The sequence below is a fragment of the Canis lupus genome, chromosome 31 (genome assembly GCF_011100685.1).
Source record: "Canis lupus familiaris isolate Mischka breed German Shepherd chromosome 31, alternate assembly UU_Cfam_GSD_1.0, whole genome shotgun sequence".
In the NCBI taxonomy this organism is placed as follows: Eukaryota; Metazoa; Chordata; class Mammalia; order Carnivora; family Canidae; genus Canis; species Canis lupus.
In genome coordinates, this window is record NC_049252.1 from 10,014,332 (window position 1) to 10,039,279 (window position 24,948).

At 35.6% G+C, this 24,948-nt stretch overlaps 1 protein-coding gene across 17 annotated transcripts in view; it reads right to left on the minus strand.

Annotated features, from left to right (window-relative positions):
• ROBO2 (roundabout guidance receptor 2) overlaps window positions 1-24,948 on the minus strand; it is a 1,638,467-nt gene that overhangs the window by 174,113 nt on the left and 1,439,406 nt on the right. For all 17 annotated transcript variants that reach the window (XM_038581205.1, XM_038581204.1, XM_038581210.1 and 14 more), the window contains one exon: window positions 1,155-1,312. In XM_038581205.1, the coding sequence (XP_038437133.1) occupies window positions 1,155-1,312 (158 nt within the window). The remainder of the gene's footprint in view (window positions 1-1,154; window positions 1,313-24,948) is intronic.

The following is a 24,948-nucleotide window of genomic DNA, read 5'->3' on the forward strand; positions in this document are numbered from 1 at the left end:
TAAAAGCCCTTCAACATTGAATTTACTCCATCACCAGGAACACATTTTTAGGTTTGGTATCCAAGCACACTGAGAACCAAATTCTCCCTGCAACATAGATCCTCATGATGTCAAGAGCTCAAACCAGAATCACATGAATATATATTGTGATCTCTTACATGGCCTATCTGGTTCTATGTTATGATGTAACCACCATGCACACATAAAAAATAATCTTCATCTATGAGATACTTTTAAAGATAATAGACACTAGACTATATGGATTTTTTATAGAAATGGCACATTTGTTCAGTCCTGTGTGACATTATTTTAAGTAAAATATATTTATTCTCAATAACTGTATTGAACATTAGAATTATATTAAGAATAACATCAGAAGTTTGAAGCATATCTACTATTTCAGTGAACAGGTTCCTACAAGCATCCCAAACAAATGTTGAGTGGATCCTCAAAAAATATAAAATAATTGTTTGCCATTACCCTTCTCTACCACTTTATGATGTTCTGGGTGTCTCATTTTGATATTAATCAAGTGATGAACCTAATCATCAATTTTCCTTGAAAGCAGACCATTTTTCTACAAAAGCAAAACTGCAGAACCAAAAAAGTCCTGTCTACTTTGATTTTACTTTGTAACGCTTAAACTTTTAAATGAATTCATATATAAAATTTTAGTTATACACATTAAATTTAAAAACTGGAAAAGGTGCTTGAAGTACTCATTACCTCACATTATTTTCTCTTATATTTTGAAAATAGTGCAAAAAGAAATGTTCTAGTGAATATGGCTTATGGCCATCATTTACTCGTTGTCACTCATGTACTGCACGATCAATAGAAGCATTGGAGATCTTAAAAAGAGCTAAGTCATCTTTGTGCTATAAATATATATTTACATATTTACATATTTATATATTTTCATATTCAGATTGGTGCAATTATTAATATATCATCTACACTTGATTTATATAATTTTGTCTCTTTGAAGCCTCATCTTAAAGTTTTAGTTCTTGGTTACTCTTTTCAGTCCTTTCAATACAGTGTGAATGGTAGTTATCATTCAATGCAGTTCTACAATTTTATTATCAATAAAATATATCCATTTGAAGACTTGATATTTAATCTCTGTAGGCATTAATTTTTATTTAACTCACACTTATTCTTTCTTCCTTGTCATCAATTCGGACTTTGTCTTTTTTCCAGTAGATCGTGGGTTCTGGGTGTCCCCTGGGAGGTTGGCACTCCAGGATTGCAGGCTCTCCGGCTGCCACTACAACATCTGTGGGATTTTGCCGGAAGTCATCTCGTAACACTAAGAAAAACAATTGTAGTGAAAGAAAACTCAATGATAGGAACTTTAGCTTTCTCTTAACAAAAGGTAACTTCAAGTCTTACTGTGTTCTAATAAAAATTGAATATTTACTGAGAACATAGCCATGCCTATATTAAAACATTTTAGGGCCAAATTAAATGTTCAACAGGGGGATCCCTGGGTGGTGCAGTGGTTTAGCGCCTGCCTTTGGCCCAGGGCGCGATCCTGGAGACCCGGGATCGAATCCCACATCGGGCTCCCGGTGCATGGAGCCTGCTTCTCCCTCCCATATAGATGACTATATGACCGTGCATCTGTGCTATCAAATCTGATTTAAAATATAAGGAAAGTCTAAGGAAAATAAGAAATACTCATGATATAGTTTTGAGATTTGACACGCAAGGTACAAAATTGTTTATGCAGCATAATCCCATTTGCTCTAGAGGAAAAGCATGAATATATCTCTATATATAAAAACACTAAATAAATTGTCAAGTTATACTTAAAACCCCAAAACAAGTCATATGCATATGGTCTGTGAGCACGTGTGCATGTCAGTCTGGGAGGGGAAGTGGGGTGAACACTTTCTGAGAACACCCTTTCTCATGACATGAATATGGACAAGATCCACACTGTTTTCATTATACGTCAGAAGATAGACTCATTGTTCACCCTGCAACGCACTAGCACCCACATCCACAGGGCTACATTTTCATTCTCTGTGAATCTCCACCTGCCAAGCGACATCTGGGCAGCGTGACATCCAGAGCAGAGATATCCCTTATAGCAGTTTGACCAGTCTGAATTTCCCCTCCTTTCATTAGAAGAACAGCAGGTTGGACCTCCATTGTAACCTCCGAAAATCTGGCAGGCCTGGCTCTCCAAATGTCACCTATCTATCTGTGTGTGCTTTTCTTCTGCTGGCAAGATGAAAAGCCTAGAGAAACGACTTGGCCCTACCTGATTGCAAAATGTTGGTTTCTTTAGCAAATAAGGGCTATGACCATTTCAGGGAGAAACATTCAAAAAAGTAGTTGAGGCCAGGAATATACCATATGCCTCAATTGCCTATGCTTTTTCTAACTGCCTTGACTTTCCTGTTCCTTTATAGTCCAACACTGACAAGTTTGTTTCCTAAGTGTATTGAAGGACAACATACACACACTCACACATGCACAGAGAAACATAAGCACATACAGTGTATTATATCTATGTATATATATAAATTGGTCAAGCTGTTTGAAATCAAAATTAGGCAGCTTCTGCTAGCCCGTTATGTAAATCATCTGCTACAAATGTGGATTAGGTCAAAGCAACTGCCTTTGGTGTCCTTTAATGAGACCTGCTTCAGCACTCTGCTCCTTTGTTGGGCAGAGTCTCTGGGTTAATTGTCATTCTCCAAATAAATAAAAATTCCCTGGCCTGAAAATAGCTCCAAGGGGACAAGTGAGTGACTTTTAGGGCTTTTCTGCTCTTGTCTCTTGCAGCACATCCTTTAACAGGGGTTTCCATCTTAATGAAGTCATGGCCTTTACTAGATTAAAGAACCTTGTCTCCTATTGAAGGAACAGTAAGAAAGAATCCAGCACAAATTGCTCACTCGCAGCTTATAAGCTGATTAATTTACTGCTTTTGCTGCTAAGGAAATGTGTTCCATTTTAGCATGGTGAACTGCACATTTTTTGGTTCTCTTGTCTCACTGGCAAGAGAGGTGCAATTTATATGCATAAGGATTTGCTCTGAATGGGCTGAGAGAAGTGTGGGTTTAAATATCACACTCAGACAAGGAGGATAGGAAAGGGTTAACATTGTGGTTCCCTTTTGCAGGTAAATCCTCCTGGGAAAGCTAGCTGGTGACTCATTTATATTCTAAATACAGAACAGCTGCCTATTTATGCAATGTTAAGACATGCAAAAATATGGTAACAGAGTGGTGAGCACCCCTACAATATCCGGTACTGGCAACAAATGGTGTTTTGGCAGGCCCTCAATCTGTTCCAAAATGACACATCTGGCCAGTTGAAGGACCTTCTCTAGAACTGGTATCCTAACAAGTGACATGCCAAAAAGCCTCTGCTCAAATGGTACTTAAGACCATTGCAAATCATTCAGAAACACAGTGTTACATCAATTTGCAACAAGCCAAATTAAGAAAGAAAGAAAAAAAAAGGTCCTTTGACACGGAGGACAAAAAGGAGAAAAATATCATAACAAACTAAGGACTGCTACTCTTAAACAATATAACATGTGTTTATGGCATTCACAAAAAAGAAAATGACTCCAATTTGCAAATGAAGCCAAGAAATCTAACATCAACTGTAATTTTAGGCTTTCAGACTATTCACCCAGAGAGTGGGGTGAGATAATAGTATAATTGGTACTGTACCCTCTTCAACTGGTAAAATGCTCTTTGGGGTTTGTATAGCATTCAGTTAATTCATTTTTTGCTTAGTGATACCATTTCTTTTACTTCAAGTCTTTGGGGTAATAAAATGGATTTCTTCTTTCTCTCAAATAAAACATTCAGGGGAAACACATCCTTTTCATCAGATCCTAGCACAGAATACGGGAAACTTACTCTTAGGGAAAAGTAAAGCAATTTTTACTCTTCTCAGACTAAAAAAAAGGATAGGTCTGTTGTTATATTTGCTTACATTTTTCTGAGGTTTGTATATACATTCATTAATACAAGCGAAGTAAAATGAAATAATATCTATGGTTTCCATTTCTTGTGCTAATTTTTCATTCCTGTCTCAGATTTTGCCCTAAAGTATTTTCTATAGTAAAGAAGTTATGCATTTGGATGAAGGAGTAAAATGGTCTTGTAGAACAGCAAAGCAAGTCCAATTAAGTCTGTGTTTTTTTCTTCTAAGCCCCTATTGTAGAAAGAATTGTGAGCTACATTTTTGATGTGACTTGACAAGTAAGCCAAAGCAAGGGTGCACAGCAATATGTGTAATCACTAAAGCTCCAAACAGGTCTTTAAGTAGAGTGAAAAGAAATAAACCTGATTAATTGAGAAAAGAATCTGGTTACAATGACAAAAGCTTAGAGGGCAGTGGTAAGTTATGCTTTATAGAAAGAAAAGAGGTATAAATAGGTATACACTTTTGATATAGCATTTGCTGGTGGGGCTAAACTTAGACTACAAGCATTCAAATCTCCATGGGGGGTGGGGGTGGAAATCTCATTGGTTAGGACCTGAATATTCATATCTGTCTATGAGCTGAAAACCACAAATGAGATTTCACCTCGCTCGTCCTATCTAGATTGGGTTTGCATTCTTTTTACATTGTCATGCACTGTGACTTAGAAAGTTATTCTGGAAGATCCGAAAGTTCTGAATTACTTGTGTGCTTGATAAAATATCGTTTATAGTCATGACATAAAGATTTCTAACAAATTAATTCAATTTTCCAGGAACATGTTGAACACAACAATGTGCTTGTCACTGATCTATAAAATGGTTAAGAAATATAAAACAAGAATGACATGGCAATAACTGTGGTAAGTTTTTTCTCTAATATCCCTCAATGATCCATCTCTCCGGGTGGTTATTCTCATGTGTAATCTCCTCCCTTTTACTGTGGCCTGGACCTAGTGACCTGCCTTTACTGAATAGTTTCTTGCAAAGCAATGGAATGTCACCTCCAACATCAGGTTATAAATGATTGTAACTTTCATCTTTTTCACTCTCTCTGTCTCTTCCTCTCTCTCTCTTCATGGGATTCTTCTGATCATGTGAGATACCCTGTTTCTCAGTAGAGAGGCCCATTTGACAACAGTCTAAAGGCTTCTAGGCAACGGAAAACAATGCAAGGGACTGACTGAGGCTTTAGGTTCAACAGCCCTGGAAAACCCAAACCCTGCCAACAACAATAGAAGCTTGTGAGTAAAAAAAAAAAAAAAAAAAAAAAAAAAAGAAGCTTGTGAGTAGAAACGTTCCCAGGTGAGCCTTCACATGATACCCACAACCCTCATCAACACTTTTACTGCAGCTTTATGAGCGATCCCACAGCAGATGGCTAAGTTAACTCTTATCTGGATTCCTGATCCACAGAGAATAAATGTGTGTTATTTTAAGCCACTGAGTGTTGTAGTTTGTTACACAGCAATAGGTAGCTAATATAATGCCCTAAAGGAGTTTAGGTCCGGTCATGCCTTTAGAGCTTACATCTTTGACTCCTGTTTCCTCATGATGCCACATTTTTTTCACCTTCAACTCCTTTCCCTTCCATCCCAAATCAACAGTTCTCAGGAATTTTGAAAAGATATATTTTGTACATTTTATATCTTTACATATTTTATAAAATATTTTATATCTTATATTTTTTACATTTTTATTTTACATTTTGCCAACCAGGCAAGGCAAATCATTACTCAGACATTTCCATGTTAGTTTAGTAAGTCAAATTCAAAATAACAGTGAGACAAGGCTATATAATTAAGAGACCAAAGGATGTATTTCTGAATTATAATGTGCACATGTTATTAGAAATACAGAGACTACAAATATTCCTGACGAAAGTATTCATACACATTATTGGATAAAAAATACCATCCATGACAAACTAAATTGATCATGAGAAAGGTAATCTAAAAGGAAATTATAATTAAAAGCATTGTTAGCAGCAGTTGAAACCCATAGCAACTCAGAGCAACACCAATGACAAGGCTTCTCTGCCAGCAGGGTTACCCTCTGTATGTACCCAGGAGCTGTCAGAGCCATGTGGCTCAAGACTTCTCAGTAGAAAACATACAGAGGAACATCTAATTATCAATGTATATTAGCATATGGTGGTCTTTCTGCGTGAAAATCTCCCCTAGGTTGTCTTTGTTTCCTTACTTTTTCCTATTTCTTCCTTTAGACACATACCATTTCTTCAGTATCAGCTTCAGACTTAGTCATCTGAAAAGCTTTCCCTTCCACACTCACATTGGACTAAGTAACCCTCCACTGGGCTCCCATCTTGAAGGGCATCAGAAGATGTCATCGAAAGTTCTTGATTGGTTGACAGAGGTGATGAACTCCTCTTAAGAAGTGTGTTGCAGTTTTTTTCTTACATCAAATGAGCCACAACATTTTAATTTTGTTTTTAAGCCATGATGTTTTAATTTGATTTTAAAATGTCATTTATGAAGAACAGTTTAAGTTGTTTGGATTTAAGAGGTAGCATACTTAACTTGCCTCCCTACAAGCTCATATAGCTCTACAATAAAATCCAGGCAGTTCAAGAGGGTCGGAAATTAATCAGTCAAAGGCACAACAGATTTATGTCAACCAGTAAAACTGTTAGATCAAATTATACTATCAGCATTATAGTGGACTAGAAAAAAATGTGAAAGCCATTCCTACAGCTGGTACATATTGTTTCCCTATCCCTACCATAACTGGCATCACCACCACCTATCACCATGGGGAGTGAGCACTTGTAATGCCAACCAGCCTGAAGCCCAGGTCTTCTGTTCTACTTCTGAGGAAAGAACACTGTCTCTTCCTGCTGTACTAAATGGTTGCTGTTGACAGCCATGCTGTGACCCCAGGGGGAGCTCCAGCCTCAGGATGAAACCAAGGCCACACACTTGAAAAAAATCTGGGTTCTTGATGACCTATCTGGACAAATAAATCTTGAAGACTATGCTAAATCTGGACTTACTAGTACATGATCTAAATAAATTTTTTTCTCATACTTAGACCAGTTTAACTTGAGTTTCCCCTTTCAACTGAAAGCTCCCCACTGACAAACTATAATAATTCTGTATTTTTCTGAAGTTTCAATGACAGAAAGACCAAATAAATCAAAAGGGGAATCATCATTCACAACAAACTATTTTATTACATTTGGTACAATCAAACAAACTATGGGCAGAATGGACAGGGTAGCCACCAGCTAAATAGATGATAAAATCTAATATTTAGGGCACAAGTCATAAGTGGTTTCTTCTGCACAGAAGGGGAACGAGAAAGAAATAACACAGTGGGGAGACATCCTGCTACCGCTGTGCAAGCTGACACTCTGGCACTCTGGCACCTCTGCAGCATGCTGACAATTCCAAAATGAGACGTTCTCACCCCCCATCTCTTCTAAGACTCCCTGTGCAAGCAAATTCACTCAGCAAATGATCCAGATAAACCAGTGATATGAATTGGAGCATGCTGAATAAACAAGGATGCCCTGTGACTTGTTCATTTTCAAGTCATAGCATTTCTTGAAGCCTGGTATTCTGTAGGGAGTAAAAAACACAAACACACAATTCACTAGAGGAATGGCCAGCTCCAAATTTCTTAGCTAAGCCTTTATTCTTGAATCCCTTTTTTTAAAGCTCTGTTCTGTCCTCACCAGCAATATAATTTGAAGTCCTGCTAAGAGTGCCAAGTCTTCCTTAATGTTTTCCATTAATGTTTAAAACTTGCTGAAGGATTCTTAGAAATTGCATGGAAACATCTTGCTCTCTGTAATTTGTATCCGTAACCTCTGTAATGCATATGTTCTCCTTGGGGACCAAGTGTTGAGATCATTCATAAACTCTTGGATCACATGTGGCACTGCAAACTGGTGACATCTGACCACGGCAGACTCAAGGCCTGTCTCTGGCAATCATTTCCTTCGGTTTGAGTCAAGGAGCCGGCAGTTGGCATAACTTCAACACTTGGAAGTCCTATTTTTGGCAAAGCCTAGCATCTCATATTTGACAGGGATCTGCATACTCTATCCATTAGCTTAGGAGGAAGTAGTGGATTGAAGCTAATTAATGTTTAATTGGCTCCTCTTTTTTCTTCCTTAAAGTGCCACTGTCCACAAAACGGTTCATGTGGGATGAATGTCTCCAGAATTATGGAGAGCTCAAAGGAATAAAAGCATCTTAGACATGTGCCCAAATACAGTATGTGAGGCAGAGGATAGTGCCTAGAACAGCAGGTATTAGCCTAAACAAGTTCAAGGCAAAGCCTTCCTCTATTCAAAAGAAAAGCCTCCTCTCAAAACCCTCAAAATATTCTGCTCTGCTACCCAAATAACTTCTTTCTAGCACCTGCCCCATTTAGAGCTAATTCCAGTCTTGGTTATGGGGATGCCTACAACTCTGGGTAATGGAAAAAATAGCATATTGAATTCAAAATACAGAACTACACAGGCTAGCATTTTTTAAAAAAGCAAACATTAAGTAATGTTTCTCAAGATGATAACAAGGGGGCTGTGCACGGCTGGCTCAGTTGGAGGAAACTGCGACTCTAGATCTCAGGGTCTTGAGTTCAAGTCCCACATTAGAGATTGCTGAAATAAAACTTTTTTTTTTTTTAAAGATGGTAACAAGGGGAAATACTAGATTATTTCAAGCTTATAATACTGTCTCTTACTTTCTCTACATCTGAGTTTGAGAATCAATAAATAAACAAATAGTCACATTTTATAGGATTTGTATTTACAGGATGATTACAAATAGCCATCTGTTTGCTTTTCAAACCAGCTTTTCAATCTGGTTCATGTCCCATGAGCCTCAAATCTTTAGCCAAAGCAGTTAGGCTCCGAGGTATCAAGAAGGTTGGTTATAACTGCTTTGCACAATGCTGTTTTTGCCCATTACTTCCCATTTTTCTCCCATATCCCTCTCTTTCTCTTCCTTCTCATTTAACCCTCACTGTTAGACCAAAGAAAATAAAAATTTGAGAGGACTAAATATCATATATAGATATGTAAAAATATAGATATGTAAAAAATATAGATATGTAAAAAATAAATATATTTATTTAAGAGCAGATTAAAATTTAAAACAAATGTAAGGACATATTTAAATTCTAACTTTAGGATTTATCACTGCTTTATAGCTACATCTGTCAATTTGAATAAAAGAATAAAGAGTGCTATCAAGTAAATATTAATGTGCTGCTTTATTCTGGATCCCAAAAGATTACTGCCCTCCTCCTGCCTTGTTAGTCCTTATCTGAAGGCATTAGCTTTTACAGCATTCCAACATTGCAGAGTTCACAGAAATACACAATCTCAACAGCATCTTCCTGTCATTCTATCCTTTCCTAGTATCAACGGTTATTGTTCCAATATTTCTCTCCCATGGTGTATTCTGATGTGCATGATCAACATGAATTACAATGCCAAGTAACTGCCAGATGTCATGAGTTATAAACTCAATAGTCTAAGGATTATTACACATTAGGGCACCCTACAGTGCAAGGGTGTCCTGGAATTTATGTGTTATTTATTACCTATTGGCAGGGTCTCAAAGTAATCTCACCCCTGCTGATGAAATGAGGGTTGGAAGGAGAAGAAGGTCAAGGTCAACCTTCCTTGTCAAGAATGCCAGTTACTTTGAAACTACTGTTGCTTTATCTTTTTTCCCCTCTACCTGAAATTCAAGGAAATTTCTGAATGAGAGGAAAATATATTCTAATGCATCTATGGACTTTCAACTCAATTATGCTGATTTTACAATTTTCATCATATCACCTATTTTAACAACACATTTCATAACCATACTAGGGGTCTGATTTAGAGAGTACCCATGAAACCCACCATAATCCATAAACTTAAAAATGACCTCTTTGAAAGCACACTGTTTATTTTTCTTTTTTAACTCAAGAACAGAGACCAAAGACTAACTGCATGAGACTTATTTAAATTTTTAATGCAGCAATGAGAACATTAAAAAAAAAAAAATCATGTCCATACGACTGTGAACTCTTCAGTCTTTTCTATTCAATATTAAGATTTACATATATCCACACCACAAAATACGGCCATTATTCTAAGCTGTCATGAATTTTGCTGAAATGGATGTAATGTGACATCCCACATTCTTCTGGAAATGTTCTATTTGATTCTTACATGACACAAAGCTTGAAATGTTTCCTAATCCAGAATATAGCATATTTATTTTCAAATTGGCTGATTACAAAAAGCTCTATCATCTCTCTCTTCTCCCAAAGATCCAGTAACCTTCTTTTCTTTTGCTACCAAATGAATTCTGAATGCTGCAGTTAGCATTCAGTAATCTCATTACCCATCTACCATAAATCTTCAAAAGTATCACCATGTTTTGACAGCTGAGCAGGACAAGAGGAAGCAATGAGCATATCCAAGCACTTTTTATGAATGCAAATGTGCTAAAGACCACATTTAAATTATTTCAGAAAACTCATATAACACCACTGACAACAACTGGAAACAATGTGCTTGACAATTTTTGTTTACCTATGAAAAGCACAATTTCTCTTATTCCTGATGCTAAGTCCACAACCCACCCCTACTCCACCCATTGCCATATACTCTATGAAAAAAAAAAACAACTGATACCAAAGAACTAATAATGAATATCTTTTCAGGTGTAAGTAATACTGAGTCGTCATGATAAAAATTTATTGTGTGTTTTCCTGATAAGTGTTTAAATATTTAAACATTCACATATAAGTTAATCAAAATTACATATCTTATATAAAAATACAAAGATGTCATCTTAAGCATGGAGGTTTTTTAAAAAAAAATCTTTCTCTTCCTCTGACATACCCTGGAGTCAACCCTGGACATCCACAGGCGAACCTTAGCCATGCTCAGCAATAAGAGAATATATCAAGTTGTCTTCTGAATCTCTGGCTGTATTTTTACTCTGGGTTACACAATTACTGTGAGGACAAGGACTCAATACGTTTTTATTCCCAAATTAAGACAAAGAATAAATAAAGCCACTTCCTTCCTGCTTGGAGGGGTGCCAACTGCCTACCTAGAAATAACTACCTCATTGCATATGATTGTTTTAGCTTCTCTACATAGAGGGTACCAAAACTTGATAAATAACAGGTATGAGTCTATGAAACCTTCATTATTTTGTCACAAGGCTATTTGTGACACCAGATTATTAAAATTAATGAATTATTATAATCCCAAAATTTGGCCATTTTCATGCACCAAATATCAACTGATTCACCCAACTCTTCCCCAAAACTGTCTATAAATGGTAAAATTAGAAACATCTTCTTGATGCTGTCAATGAACAGTCAAAGTTATAACTATTCTGAATATCCTACTTCTTCTCCTCCATGTGCCCAGTTGCTTTCATGGGACTTGGAATTGGTATTTAATTTATGTTTATGAAACTACTACTCTTTGGCAAGGAGGCAATATGGCATTGTGGTTAATACAATGGATTTAGTCAGAGGAATGGGTTTGAATTTCAGCTCTGCTACTTTATAAACTGGATGGTCTTATATAATCTCTGAGCTTCTTCATCTATAAAATTGAGATAATAAATCTTACGTTTTTTGATTGTTATGAAGAATTTTAAAAGTGAATTTTGTAAAGCACACTGGGACATAAAGGAAGAACTTCATAAATGAGAATTATTATTGCTGTTGGGAATTTGAAATACTGATAAATAAAAAGGACCTAGCAATTCTATTTTGTGTTGGATTTTAAGTGAGTTCTATGGCTACCAATTTTTAATTCCTTTGTCAAAAAGTTAATGATGTTCAAGAACACCGTGTATAAAATATTGCCTACTCTAAGGTACTGATGGTCGAATGCTCAAACTCTATGCAATTGCTACTAGACAATAATTACTAGACGTGAGGACTATGGGAGTTGGGATTTACATATAATAATATAATCCTATATCAAATATGTTTAGATATTATTTATGTTAGGTTAGAAAGTATTAACAGGAAAATAAAATATCATTCTTTCCTCCCAATTGAAAAGTTGACATTTGCCTGGTAAATTTTACCCAATTCATTTTTTTTTCTTTTTTTTTTTTTAAAGATTTATTTATTTATTTATGATAGACAGAGAGAGGAAGAGAGAGAGAGGCAGAGACACAGGAGGAGGGAGAAGCAGGCTCCATGCCAGGATCCCGACACGGGACTTGATCCCGGGACTCCAGGATCACGCCCCGGGCCAAAGGCAGGCACTAAACCACTGAGCCACCCAGGGATCCCCTACCCAATTCATTTTTAAAAGGTGATTTTAACATAATACTCAATTTTGCTTTATTTAAATGATACCAGATAAATTAGAGATTCTTCACTTTCCAATCAGTTCTGGTTGCAACTATATATCTGGAGAATAAAAGAGTTTTCCAACTCATTCACTTCTTTAAAAAAATTTTTTAAGATTTTATTTATTTATTTATGAAAGACACAGAGAGAAAGAGAGGCAGAGACACAGGCAGAGGGAGAAGCAGGCTCCATGCAGGGAGCCCGATGTGGGACTCGATCCTGGGACTTCAGGATCACATCCCGGGCCAAAGGCAGGGCTAAACCACTGGGACACCAGGGCTACCCTAAAATTTTTTTTTAAAGTAATCTCTACACCCAATGTGGGAATCAAACTCACAACTCTGAGATCAAAGGTCACATGCTCCAAGGACTGAGGCGGCCTGGTGCCCCTCACTTCCTTTTTATTTGATAAGTCTGTACTGCATATTTCGTTGTTGCAAGGTGCTATATGACACATTCAGGAGTACAAGATACTTCAAGTCAAGATTTTGACTTCAGGGAACTAAAAAGATTAAGGAGAGTTACCACATGTAACTCAAATACTATAATCTGAAAGGAAAAAAAAAAGGCCTGCAGTAACAGAGAACTACGTTGGGAGGTACATTGAAAATGCATTAAAGCCTAAAGAAGAACAACATTGCATTCAACATGGAAGACATTTTAGAGGAGCCAACTTCAGAGTTGGGTTTGGAATATGCAGCATATGCTTTAATTAGTTACAAAAAGAAAAACATTCTGGAATGTGTTTGCATGTACATAAAGCAATCTCTGGAAGAATATCTAAGAAAATAATAACAAATGCCTTTTTAGAGAAAAACAAAACTGGGAAGTAAAAGATAGAGGGGAAAGACTTCCCTATGTACCTTATACTTTTTTTATTTTATGACCTTGTTCATGTATCAATTATTTATTAATATTTATATTTAACAATGAATGAATAAAAATAAAATCGACTATGACTGTTTTCAAAGTATACTATCTGTCCCAATTGTATTCAACAGAATTGTAAGCAGGGTACAGAAACCCGTTTTTTCCCAAGAGTCACTGAGTGACACAAAGTGCAAATTTATAGAATAATGGCAGCATGGAACATAAATGTCAACAGAATATCTGTAGGATGATGATAAACGTCACCTTAGAGATCAAATTATATAATTTGATTAATTGGTCCTTTTTTAAGATAGAATAAACATTCAGAAGACTTGAATGTTGAGAAGGTCTTTCCTCTTCATGAAAGGTTAATTGAAGCCCTACTATGAGGATCATATAAGAGTTATGAAGACAAGTAAGATGGCAACCTTTTGATCCAGACCAAAGCCTTTTAGAGCCTGTATAGAGGACCAGATAAAAAGCAAGGAAGTTGGGGATCCCTGGGTGGCGCAGCGGTTTGGCGCCTGCCTTTGGCCCAGGGCGCGATCCTGGAGACCTAGGATCGAATCCTATGTCGGGCTCCCGGTGCATGGAGCCTGCTTCTCCCTCTGCCTATGTCTCTGCCTCTCTCTCTCTCTCTCTCTCTCTCTCTGTGTGACTATCATAAATAAATAAAAATTAAAAAAAAAAAACAAGGAAGTTATGGAGGAAGGAGTAAATAGTGTTGACTCTGTTCTATTTTTTTTTTTTTTAAGATTTATCTATTCATTCATGAGAGACACAGAGACAGAGGCAGGGACATAGGCAGAGGGAGAAGCAGGCTTCCCATAGGGACCCCGATGAGAGACTCGATCGCGCCCTGAGCCAAAGGCAGATGCTCAAAAACTGAGCCACCCAGGCATCCCGACTCTGCTCTATTTGAGAGAAGCTTAAGGTCTTCACAGAGTACATAAAAACCAAAGTATCATTTACTTAGAAAAAGTTCATCTTTTCCAAATTTTAAGTTGTGAATTTATAAACCCACTTTAAATGTCTGAATCAAGAAAATTATGATTCTTCCTTTAAAAATAAAAACTTATCTCCATTTGAAGGTTCTTCATGGAGTTTCTTTTTAAAAAAATTTACTTATTATATTTTGAGAGAGCACAAGTGACAGGTTTGGGACAAGGAGAAGAAACTCAAGCAGACCTCACTAAGCACAGAGCCCAACTTGGGACTCTATCTCACTACCCTGAGATCAGGACCTGAGCTGACCTAAGCTGAAACCAAGAGTCAGTGATGCCTGGGTGGCTCAGTGGTTGAGTGTCTGCCTTCGGCTCAGGGTCTGATCCCAGGATCCTAGGATCACGTCCAACACTGGGCTCCCTGCAGGGAGCCTGCTTCTCCCTCTGCCTATGTCTGCCTCTCTCTCTTTGTGTCTCTCATGAATAAATAGATGAAATCTTTTTAAAAAAATGAAACCAAGAGTCAGACACTTAACCAAATGTACCACCCAGACACTCCTTCATGGAGTTTTCTTTATTAAAATTAACTTTATAAAAACTTTGGCTTATTAGGTCTTTTATGTTTATATGATTTGAATATATAAAAACATCATTAGCTTTTTATTTTATTTTAAATAATTATTTCTTTGTTTGAAAGAGAAAGAGAGAGAGACAGTGTGCTCATGTGGGCAGGGGCAGAGGGAGAGAATCTCAAGCAGACTCTGCTGAGAATGGAGTCCAACTCAGGGTTTGATCTCATGATTCATGAAATCTCGACCTGATTGAAAACCAAGAGTTGGAGGCTTAACCAACTGTGACAACAAGGCACTCTTAGCTTTTTATTTTAAAAGTGAGGAAACAGGATACATATGTGTACAGATTAAGTATAATGATATTATTCAATCTTTAACATAATTTTTCTTATAGGATGACAGTTCGTGGTATATGATAAAATGAATTATATTCCATCTTAAACAATATAATTAACTCTTAAGGAAACTTTCTCTATACCAATAAATTCAATTTTGTCTAATCCTTGGGTTTATGATAATGTCAGTTCATTAAAATGTTAGTTAAAACTCATTAAAACACACACTCAGAGGTAACAGCTTCATTACTGTATTATGAGGTAAAGAAAAAGAGAATGCTTTATTATCATTTGTTTTCAGAATTGAATATATTTGCATAATAAAAGGTTCACTGTATATTTTCAATAATCTTCAAATATTAGGCAGCCCAGTAATTTAAAAATGTGTTCTCTAAAAATGATCCTGTTACTGCAGAATTCTGGTTGTTCTTTTTCACATAGAAAAAGTGGCCATATTAGAGACAGAAAATCATTTGAAATAATATTAAAATATGTTAACATGTTTATTTCTTTCTCCATGTTTATAATGTTTGGGTAGCATAGGATTTCCATACAATAGTGGATGGCTTAATCAAGTGCTGCAACTAATTGCCTTCCCTAGATATGTCAGTACTTTGTAAGAATGGCAAGTCAGGTAGAAATTACATTGGAAATTAGCTATATCTCTAATGAGGATGGAATCTTTTTTTTTTTTAAAGATTTTACTTATTTATCATGAGAGACACAGACTGAGAGATAGGCAGAGACACAGGCAGGAAGAGAAGCAGGCTCCTTGCAGGAGCCTGATGCAGGATTTGATCCCAGATCCTGGGATCACAACCTGAACTGAAGTCAGGCGCCCAACCGGATCCAGCAGTCCCCAGATGCAGTCATTTCATATTTCTCTTCCATAGAAGCTTAGCCAGAGTAAATACTTGATATTATGACCAAGAGTTAAGATGTGGAAAATTAGTATAAGTGATTTTTCGTATTCTCCTCAAATCTGATGTGATAAAACCATTATTATTAAAGCACTGCAAAAATACATCTCTAATTTTAATGTATATTTCCTATCTTGAATTCTAAGATACTCTCCTAATTTTCCTCTCACTAGCCATTTACTCTGGCATGTACTTTGCCAGAAACTTTCTGTTCTTAAAGCACAATCAATATCACTCAAAAATGGAGTGTCCTCAGACATACATTCTTCCAAGTTAACCTCTGCCAATCCTGCCTCCATGCTGATGTTTCTAAACTGAATGCCTCCCATCTGGAGTCCCCTGGAGCTCCAGACTTGCTTGACATTGCCATTTGAATGTCTAAGATTATCTTGAATTTAATGTAACCAAAATGTAATTCTTAATTTTTGTCACACAAATCTTCATCTCCTCAATCTTCAGTGACTTTGTATATGCTATTGCCATATACAAATTGCTCAAGAAGTTATTAATTTTCCTCCATTTATGTCCACCAAGGACAGATGCACACACTATCATGTCCATCAGTAAGGCCCAAATGACTTTGAAATTTCCCCAGTATCAATTTTCTTTACCCCCACTGCTGTCATTTGGTCTGAGTCACTATCATTTCACCAGGAATAGTGAAGCTGATTCTTAACCATATTACTTTAGTCTTGCCCCTCTGACAGTCAATTCTCCACACAGAGAATTGTGTAATATCATTAAAATTATAAGACAAATCTTGTCATTCTTCTACCTAAAATTATCCAAAGGACTCTCACATTTACAAAAACAAAACAAAATAAAAAAAATCCAAAAAATCAAATCTTTCTCTGGCCTACAAAGCATCTTGGGGTCTGGCTCTCATCTACCACTACCCTTGCATCTTACCCCATTCTCCTGCAACTAGTTTGGCCCGTTTTCTTCTTCTAGCAAGGCAAATAGCTTCTTTAGGTTCTATTCCTACACTACTCACTGTGAAATTTTATTCCCCTAAGATTTCCTTTAGGTCTCCTCTTTTTGTCCATCAAATCTCAGTTTATATGTCAATTCTTTGGGCTCCCCTTTTATTATGACCCAATCTAAAGACGCAACAAGATCGCACATATCTCATCTCTCTGATATTGCCCCCTTCTGCATATCACATAGCACGGTGTGAAATTATTATGGTTTGCTTATTTGTTCCTTATCTATCTGCCTTCAATAAAATGTGAGCTAACTACATGAAAGCAAGAACTAAAGTTCGTTTTGTCTTTTGTTGTATCCCAAGGGTCTAGAATGATATTCTTGGCACAGAGTAAGTGCAGAGTAAATATTTATTGAATGAATAGATGAGTGAAGAATTTCAATTCTTCTCATCAGCTAAACTGGATATAGTTTATTATTACATATGCATCTTTAGTAGAAAGTTTCCTACATTGATTTAATGGTTTTACTCAATAAATGTATAGAGTTTCTTGTTCTTTATTTTAGTAAATGATCCAGTATTCTCTGAAAGAGATTATTGTGGAATGATCTTACCACATTTATAAACTTTTCAAGATCATGTTCTGGATGTTTAATTTAAAATATTTCAGTTTTCTGGTAAGGTGGGATAAATTAGAACCTAATAATTGTCAAGATGTCCTGCCTAGAAGGTCAGTGGAATTCTCAGGATGACCTCATGAGATAGGTCGGTTTATGAATGAAAAGATATAAGTTCCAAGATGCTAACTTCATTTAGTTAATAGGAGGGGAAGTCAGGATTTGAAAATAAATCTTCTGTTTTTATTCCAGAGTCTATACTAGAAGATTATTGTAGTGGAAACTTAAGCCTAACAGACACATTATAACTCCTAAACCTAATTATTAAATACACTAAAAATAATTTAACTTTGTAACTAAGATCTTCATTATAATCAGTTATTGTATCGTGCTGGGAGATGGTGAATTCAAACATTAGGCTAAATCTATTTTTAATTCAAAATTCATGATGAAACTTGCTTCTCTGAATATATCTCTAATACAGACTTGATTTTATACAACTGCTTTTTTCAGAAAAACCTGAAGAACAAAAGCTAATGGTAAGTGAATTGCTGATCAGTATGACACCGCTGACACTGCTGTCTTTCTATGAAATGAACTATTGCACCTTTTCTAATGGTGTGCTCAAGCCTTCAGGATTAGTCTGTCTTTCTTCTTCCTCTTTCTCTTCTTAATATGTAAGTCAATCTCTTCCTTCAGCAAAAGTAAACTGTTATTCAGCTTTAGTCTTTTCTTTTCCCATTTATTTTCACAGAATATTTAAAAAAATATATATATATGGAGGCATCTTGAAGACAGTTCACTCCTCAGAATGATATAATCACTATGACAGATATACAGCCAGAATTTTGCATCTTCAGCAATTCCTGGCCCTCTTCAGGGTAAGACCTGCTATCTCACAAGTTCTGATGAAGGAAATCATTCAGTTTGAATCGTGGGATTTTTAGTTAATAGCTATGGAATTTAGGACAAGTTATATCCCCTTTCTAAGCTTCTTCATCAGTGAAATGGGAATAATGGTGACCATTATCTAGGGTGGCAATAATGGTTAAGTGAAAGGATTTTTGGCATTTAGCACATACCTGACAAAGTGTAGTATTTATTAATTATCATGGCTTTGCATGATCAAATAGAGATGTTTTATGATATATATTTGCCCTCAGAAAATATATATCTCCCCACAGTGATAATTCTCTTGATTAGGTTCATAGGTATATAACAAAATTGTAGGTAACACAATAAAATGGGAATCTCTCTATTACTGCACTAATAATGTAATATTTAATAAGTAACATTGCATAAGCAAAATAACATTCAGTGGGCCTAAATAATCAGTTTAAATATTTACACTAATTCATTTAGATGAATAGTTTTGACGCTTGAATTTTGCTTTATGTTAATGAAGAAAAAATAACCATTTACTTTTTGAGTAGTCTTTCTTAGAAAAAACACATAGAACAAATGCATCAATGACTTTTACCAAAGGAAGGGATCACAATGTGTAGCAAGTAGGTGCAAAAAAGACAACTCTACAATAATGCCCAGCAATTTTTATGCCTAATTCTTAGTGAACTATCAATTAGTTTTAGGTTAAATGTAGATACTTTAACACAAAAATTAGCTCCTTAATACAGACTTTCAGGACACCTAGGTGGCTCAGCAGTTGAGTTTCTGCCTTCAGCTCACGGCATGATCCTGGGACTATAGATCCAGTCCCGCATTGGGATCCCTGCAGGGAGCCTGCCTCTCCTTCTATGTCTCTGTCTCTATCTCTGTGTCTCTCATGAATAAATAAATAAAATCTTTAAAAAACATACAGACTTTCATTATCTTCATATTTTCAATATCTTTGTATTTTTAATTACCAAACACCTGATTTCCTTATTTCCTATAATTGGGTTACCTGATCCTCAATATTATATAACTATTGTTGATTAAAGATATTAAAGATATTGTTGTTAAGATAGATCATTTATTTCAAGATCACAAAAGCAAAAAAAAAAAAAAAAAGTTGAAAGAGTGAGAGCAGAGAAAACAAAACAAATCAGGGGCCTTCATTCCTAGAGAACCAAAAATCACCTGTTCCTGACAGTTCATCTTCCAGTCTCCAAATGCCTGTTAGTAAGAGAAAAGCAGTCCAGTACACCTCCTGACATCTTTAATCGACTTCCTAGAGAGTGTTATCAAGAGCTATTCAAGCAGGGCTAATTGTGCCTGCAGACTGCTCACACATGGCCAAGTGGGGGGAGCTGGACCCGAAAACGGCTGGAGGAAGAGTATAATCTCTATCCGCGTGGGGGCAAGAATGAAGGGTTCTCTGAAAAGCAACAAATAATCCGTCAGCACTCTTGAGATAAAGGGGAGATGTGTAATGTGAGGCAAGAAAATTGATGCGTGCATGCAGACTCCCCGGGAGTGCGTCCTTTCACCATATATATATAGATTGTGACCCTGACTTGTGTTAGATGAGGGGACCTGAATGACAGCAGAAGACAGTGGTCTCGCAGAGCCTTCCTTCTGACAATTAATGTTGAGTCTACATTCTTCCAGGGAAGAGCCCTGCTATGTTGAAATGAGGCACAAAGGACCTGCCAGAATCAAACCAGCCTAGTCATTTCAGTTAAGTTGAAAACATGATCTCTATGGGGAGGGCAGCACACACGGCCACTAAGATCTCTGCTTGGACTGCTGCCTAGGCACATTGGGATAAAAAGAAGTCTGTTTGTTTTCTTTTCATTTTCATTTTGCCACTGAATTTCTCGCTTCTGTACTCGATATTTAATTGGAACAGAATGAAAGTCATGCACACAAATCTCCACACATTGTATCTCTTCACTTTTATTAAAACATCATATTTTCACATGAATGTTTGCCCATCAGTTCCAAGACTGTCCCCTACCTTCTCTCTACCAAGCTAAGACTCTTTCCTTTGAAGCACAGCCAACCCTTGAGGTTTCTTGTACTGCCAACAAAACGTAAACAATTATTCTTCAAGTCTAAAGACAGCAGCTCCTTTTCACTCCTGGTGTTAGATTTTCAATGACTCATTTCATTTGCTTGCTGCGTCAAACTATGAAAAAGTTCACTGTGTGAATAAAAACTATAAAATAGCTTTTAACATTATTGATTTTATTTTTCTAGTTGATATCCAATGTCAACTTCTGTGAGGTCTGTTTCTTTCTTTCCTTTTTTTTAGTGTCCCCCTTTTTGAATGTCCCTATACATTTTCCCCTAGTTAGTGTGACTTAAAAAAAAGATTTTTCATTAATGATTGGGATTGTTCATTGTTTTCAAGTTTTATTTAATGAATCTGTGTTATCTTCTCAAAAGTGTGTAAAAGGTTTTTGTTATATATCTAACAATATGCAAGCTTTGATAATTATAATAACAATTCTATTAATTTAAATTTCAGTTAAACTGGTTGCTTTGGATTCAGCATTATAGTTTCATTCTTCCATTTATTATGCCATGATAATTTTACCTTTTGGAATTATAAGCCATAGAGTTAAAAACAAAACATGACTTTAATCAGCAACAGTACAGTACTCAAGCCATTTCCCTTGCCATCTTGTTGTATTAAGCCACATAGCTGGGGAACAGCAGATTAAATTATAGGTACAACCTGAGTGTAGGAATGAGTGTACAAAAGGTAAAGTTAACTTGTCCAAACCATGATGATTCATATGGTGTCTCAACAAACTTAATTAGCAGCATGTCAACTTCCATGGCAAATGAACGGTCATAAACAAATAATAAAAATCATGAGTAATCAGAAAGAGAGAAAAAAAGAAGAGACAATTAGATCAAATTAGCTGTAATGAAAAATAATAATTCTAGAAATTGTCAAGGATACACAATGGCTCCTTATGAACTTAGAAGAATGTCAAAGAAATAGTCGAAGGACAACTTTTCAACATCATGTGAAATGTTTTAGGTGAGATAGATATATCATGGATTAAAAATAAATGTCAGTCCAGATGATGCTGGTACAGAATTAAAGTGGTATCATAGTATACATTTTTGCTGTGTGGGAGATTAATATAAATATTTCCACCTTTGTGCCTCAAGATATACTAGTATAAATAATGACTAAATGAAAAGGTTCCTGAATATAAAACCTTGTATGCAATCCTGGAGAGTTTTGGTTTCAGAAGAGTCTGGAGTTCAACATAAGTGCATGACCAATCTGATGATAGTGGAAAATGTATAGAAATTGATGAGGTTGACTAAACTTACATTTAGGAAGGCAGGATATCAGAAAATGCAAAAACAGAGAAATTAAGTTGAATGCTCATCTTTTTTCCCCCCAAAACACAACCATGTTTATCTGATAACAGAATAGCTCAAAATGAGTATCAATGACCAGAACAAATTTTTTTTTAAAAAGGGAATGCACTAGCAGATATCTGTGCAATAAATGAACAAACTATTCAAGGGAATGGTATCAAAGAGAGGCTCAGATAAGAAGATTCTGAGGGAGACAACAACCTCAAATAAAGCTGCACACAATTTCTATTGCTTAAATTCCAATGAGGGTATTTAGTTATTCCAAGTCTAATCATTGATGAGAATAAGGAGTAAGAACAAATGTGCTGGTTTAGCAGAAGAAACAACAGAAAGGGCATGCATTTGGAGACACTTGAAAAGACACCAGAAATCTTGCAATCTCCTAGTGATTCATCATCACTTTTCTTCCTAGAAGCTCACATTATTAAAAAGGTCAACTTGTTATTTGCCTTTGATTTGGTAGTTAATTAATGTAACTTAATCAAATGATTTTTCAATTACATCTCCATGCCATGCACCTGGAAAATAATAGTCAAAAAATATAGTTTCTGTCCTCAATGATCTGGAGTCTAATAGAAACCATGATAAGGAGACATTTTATAATTTTCAGAAATAGTCAGAAATATTTAACTGAATTTTATATACTTTATTATTATAGCTATTTGACAATGGCAAAAATCTCAAATTATTGAAGCTCAATTAGTATTTGCAAATTGAGGGATCAGATTATTTTAAATTCTTTTAGCCCATGCATCATCCTATGCCATAAATAAAACAGTAATGGGAACAAGCAAGTATAGTCAGTGAATATGAAATTATAAATTCCAGTTAGTGGATATGATTAGAAATTTAGATTGAAGTAAACAACAACAACAAAAGCCAGCCTGTAAAACTGTAACTTAAAGAATCTACCATATAGTTGAGTGTTCGGGAGAAACCATTGTTTATTAAACTCTGCCCTTCCAAAGTCTAATATAGTGGTTAGGAAGTTCCTCAATAAATATTTACTGAATTAAAAAGATGACCTGGAAGATTATTTATGGAGCAGATATAATATTTCCATTTTCTTTTATATGTATTTTTGCAGATTTGGGATGTAGTTTAATAGATGAGGTGGTACATTTAGTTTTGGACAAGTGAGACGATAAAGTAAAGGTGTCTATAAAACATTCAAATGGTGGTATTTATTGAGTAGGTTTGGAGTTGCAGATCTGTGGTAGCTAGGCTGGAGAAATGTCAGGACCCAAGTAGGAACTTGATGATATGGATTAAAAGGCATCACCGATGGATATGGTAGACGTCCCTAAGAGAACTCTAAGAAATGTTAGTGTAAGGTTCACTGTAGTTTGATTCACATTGAATTGTATATGTGTTCTTGATATTCAAACATATTTCCGCAAAATGAATGAAATTTTCCATAGAATTCTATAATTAAATCATGTTTTCATAGAAAAACACATTTTGGATTTAGGACACAAAACATCATATTCATCATATTAATCCTTTTAGAACTAAGTTAGCCGCCTATAAGCTGAGTCTTGTTACAATAATAGCTAACACTTATTGAGTAGTTGCTGTATACTGGTTTCTGTTTTAAACACTTTGCAGTGTTTTAATATCAAAAATAATCCCAAAGATGGATATTGTTAAATTGCCATCTTACCAATGAGAATATCTAGCTATACAAATATATACTTGGTAATTATTTGCCTACTGTTCCCCTGATAGTAAAGGGTAACTGGGAGACTGGAATCTGTGTCTGTTTTACCCAGAGCTATGCTCTTTGTATTCACCATGAAAGATTGAAACAAAAACACATTGAATTTACCCGAATTTAACATAGTCAGAGGAGGCTGTATTCCTATAACTTAGTCAGTTCCAAACACTATTTCTATGAAATGGGATTTAGAAATCTGTTCTCCTCTCACATTTTTCAATTCCACATGCAATGTAAGCATCTCATTATTCTGATTGTGATTAGTGAGTATACTTTTTGGACGATTTGAGGGATTTTCAAGAATGATGTTTATGTTATTTTGCCTAGGAACTAGTTTTTAAAATTATTTCCCATTTAAAATGTAATTCAGCAAGGTATTATTGTTTTTCTAGTGGGTAGGGGAATGGAAGGTGGGAAGAAAAATGAAAGGAAAAAAGAGAAAGGGACAAAGGCAGGAAAGAAAGGGGGAAGTTGAAGGGGGAAATTGAATATACTTAGCATATCTTCCCTGATAACTATGGAATACTCAAATTTCAAAGAGTGATCTTGCAATCATCTTCTCATTTATTCATTTAATACATATTAAATAAAAACCAATTTGGGGCAAGCACTGTGCTAGCAGGGGATGCAATGCTGAGCCAACATACACATGAACCGTGTAGGTTTTCACTGAAATAATATGCGCTCCCAACATGAGGACATTAAGCCAAGATTGTGTGATCTAGATAGCAAAAAATATGGAGTTCAGAGGAAAGCAGTATGAGATCATAAGAATTTAGGGAAAAAGTAAGAATAGGAGAAGAGTGTTTTTTGATTTAAGTTTGTGGGATCCTTTTAGAGTATCAATAGAAATTTTGGGTTTTTATAGGCAGGGATTTTTTTAAAGTTTCAAGGTTCAAAGGAATTAAATGGAGAGACTTGGGAATTATAAATATTGCTTAGTGAAACTTGCTTACAATGAATTTCAAGCTACTGAAGCAAATTTTGATATAACTGGGAATTACAAAGAGAAATCCATTTATCTAACATCTGTTATGATTTCCTTTGAGAATCAGACTCTTCTCAAATGCATTTGGATTTTTGAAAAATTATATATATGACATTAAAAAGAATATAACTATTGGAACTGACTGATGAATGTAATAAAATATGAAAGAAAACTATGGAGTTTGGGATATGTTTTTAACCTTGTAAAATTTGAAATATGTTTTCAACAATTAGTAAGTTTGACTATACTTTGAATTTTAGCTTCAAAGGATCAAAATTAACTAATTACTCATATTGAATGTCCTCTATTATCTCAAAAATTATTTAAAATATGCAACTTGTAAGTAAGGCATTTTTCTTTTCACTACCTTTACTTTTACCTTGCTTTGGCTTATGAATACGACAAGGAAATTTCTAGTCTTTCTAAAAGATAAAGGCTCTAGACTTGTTCTACTTACTC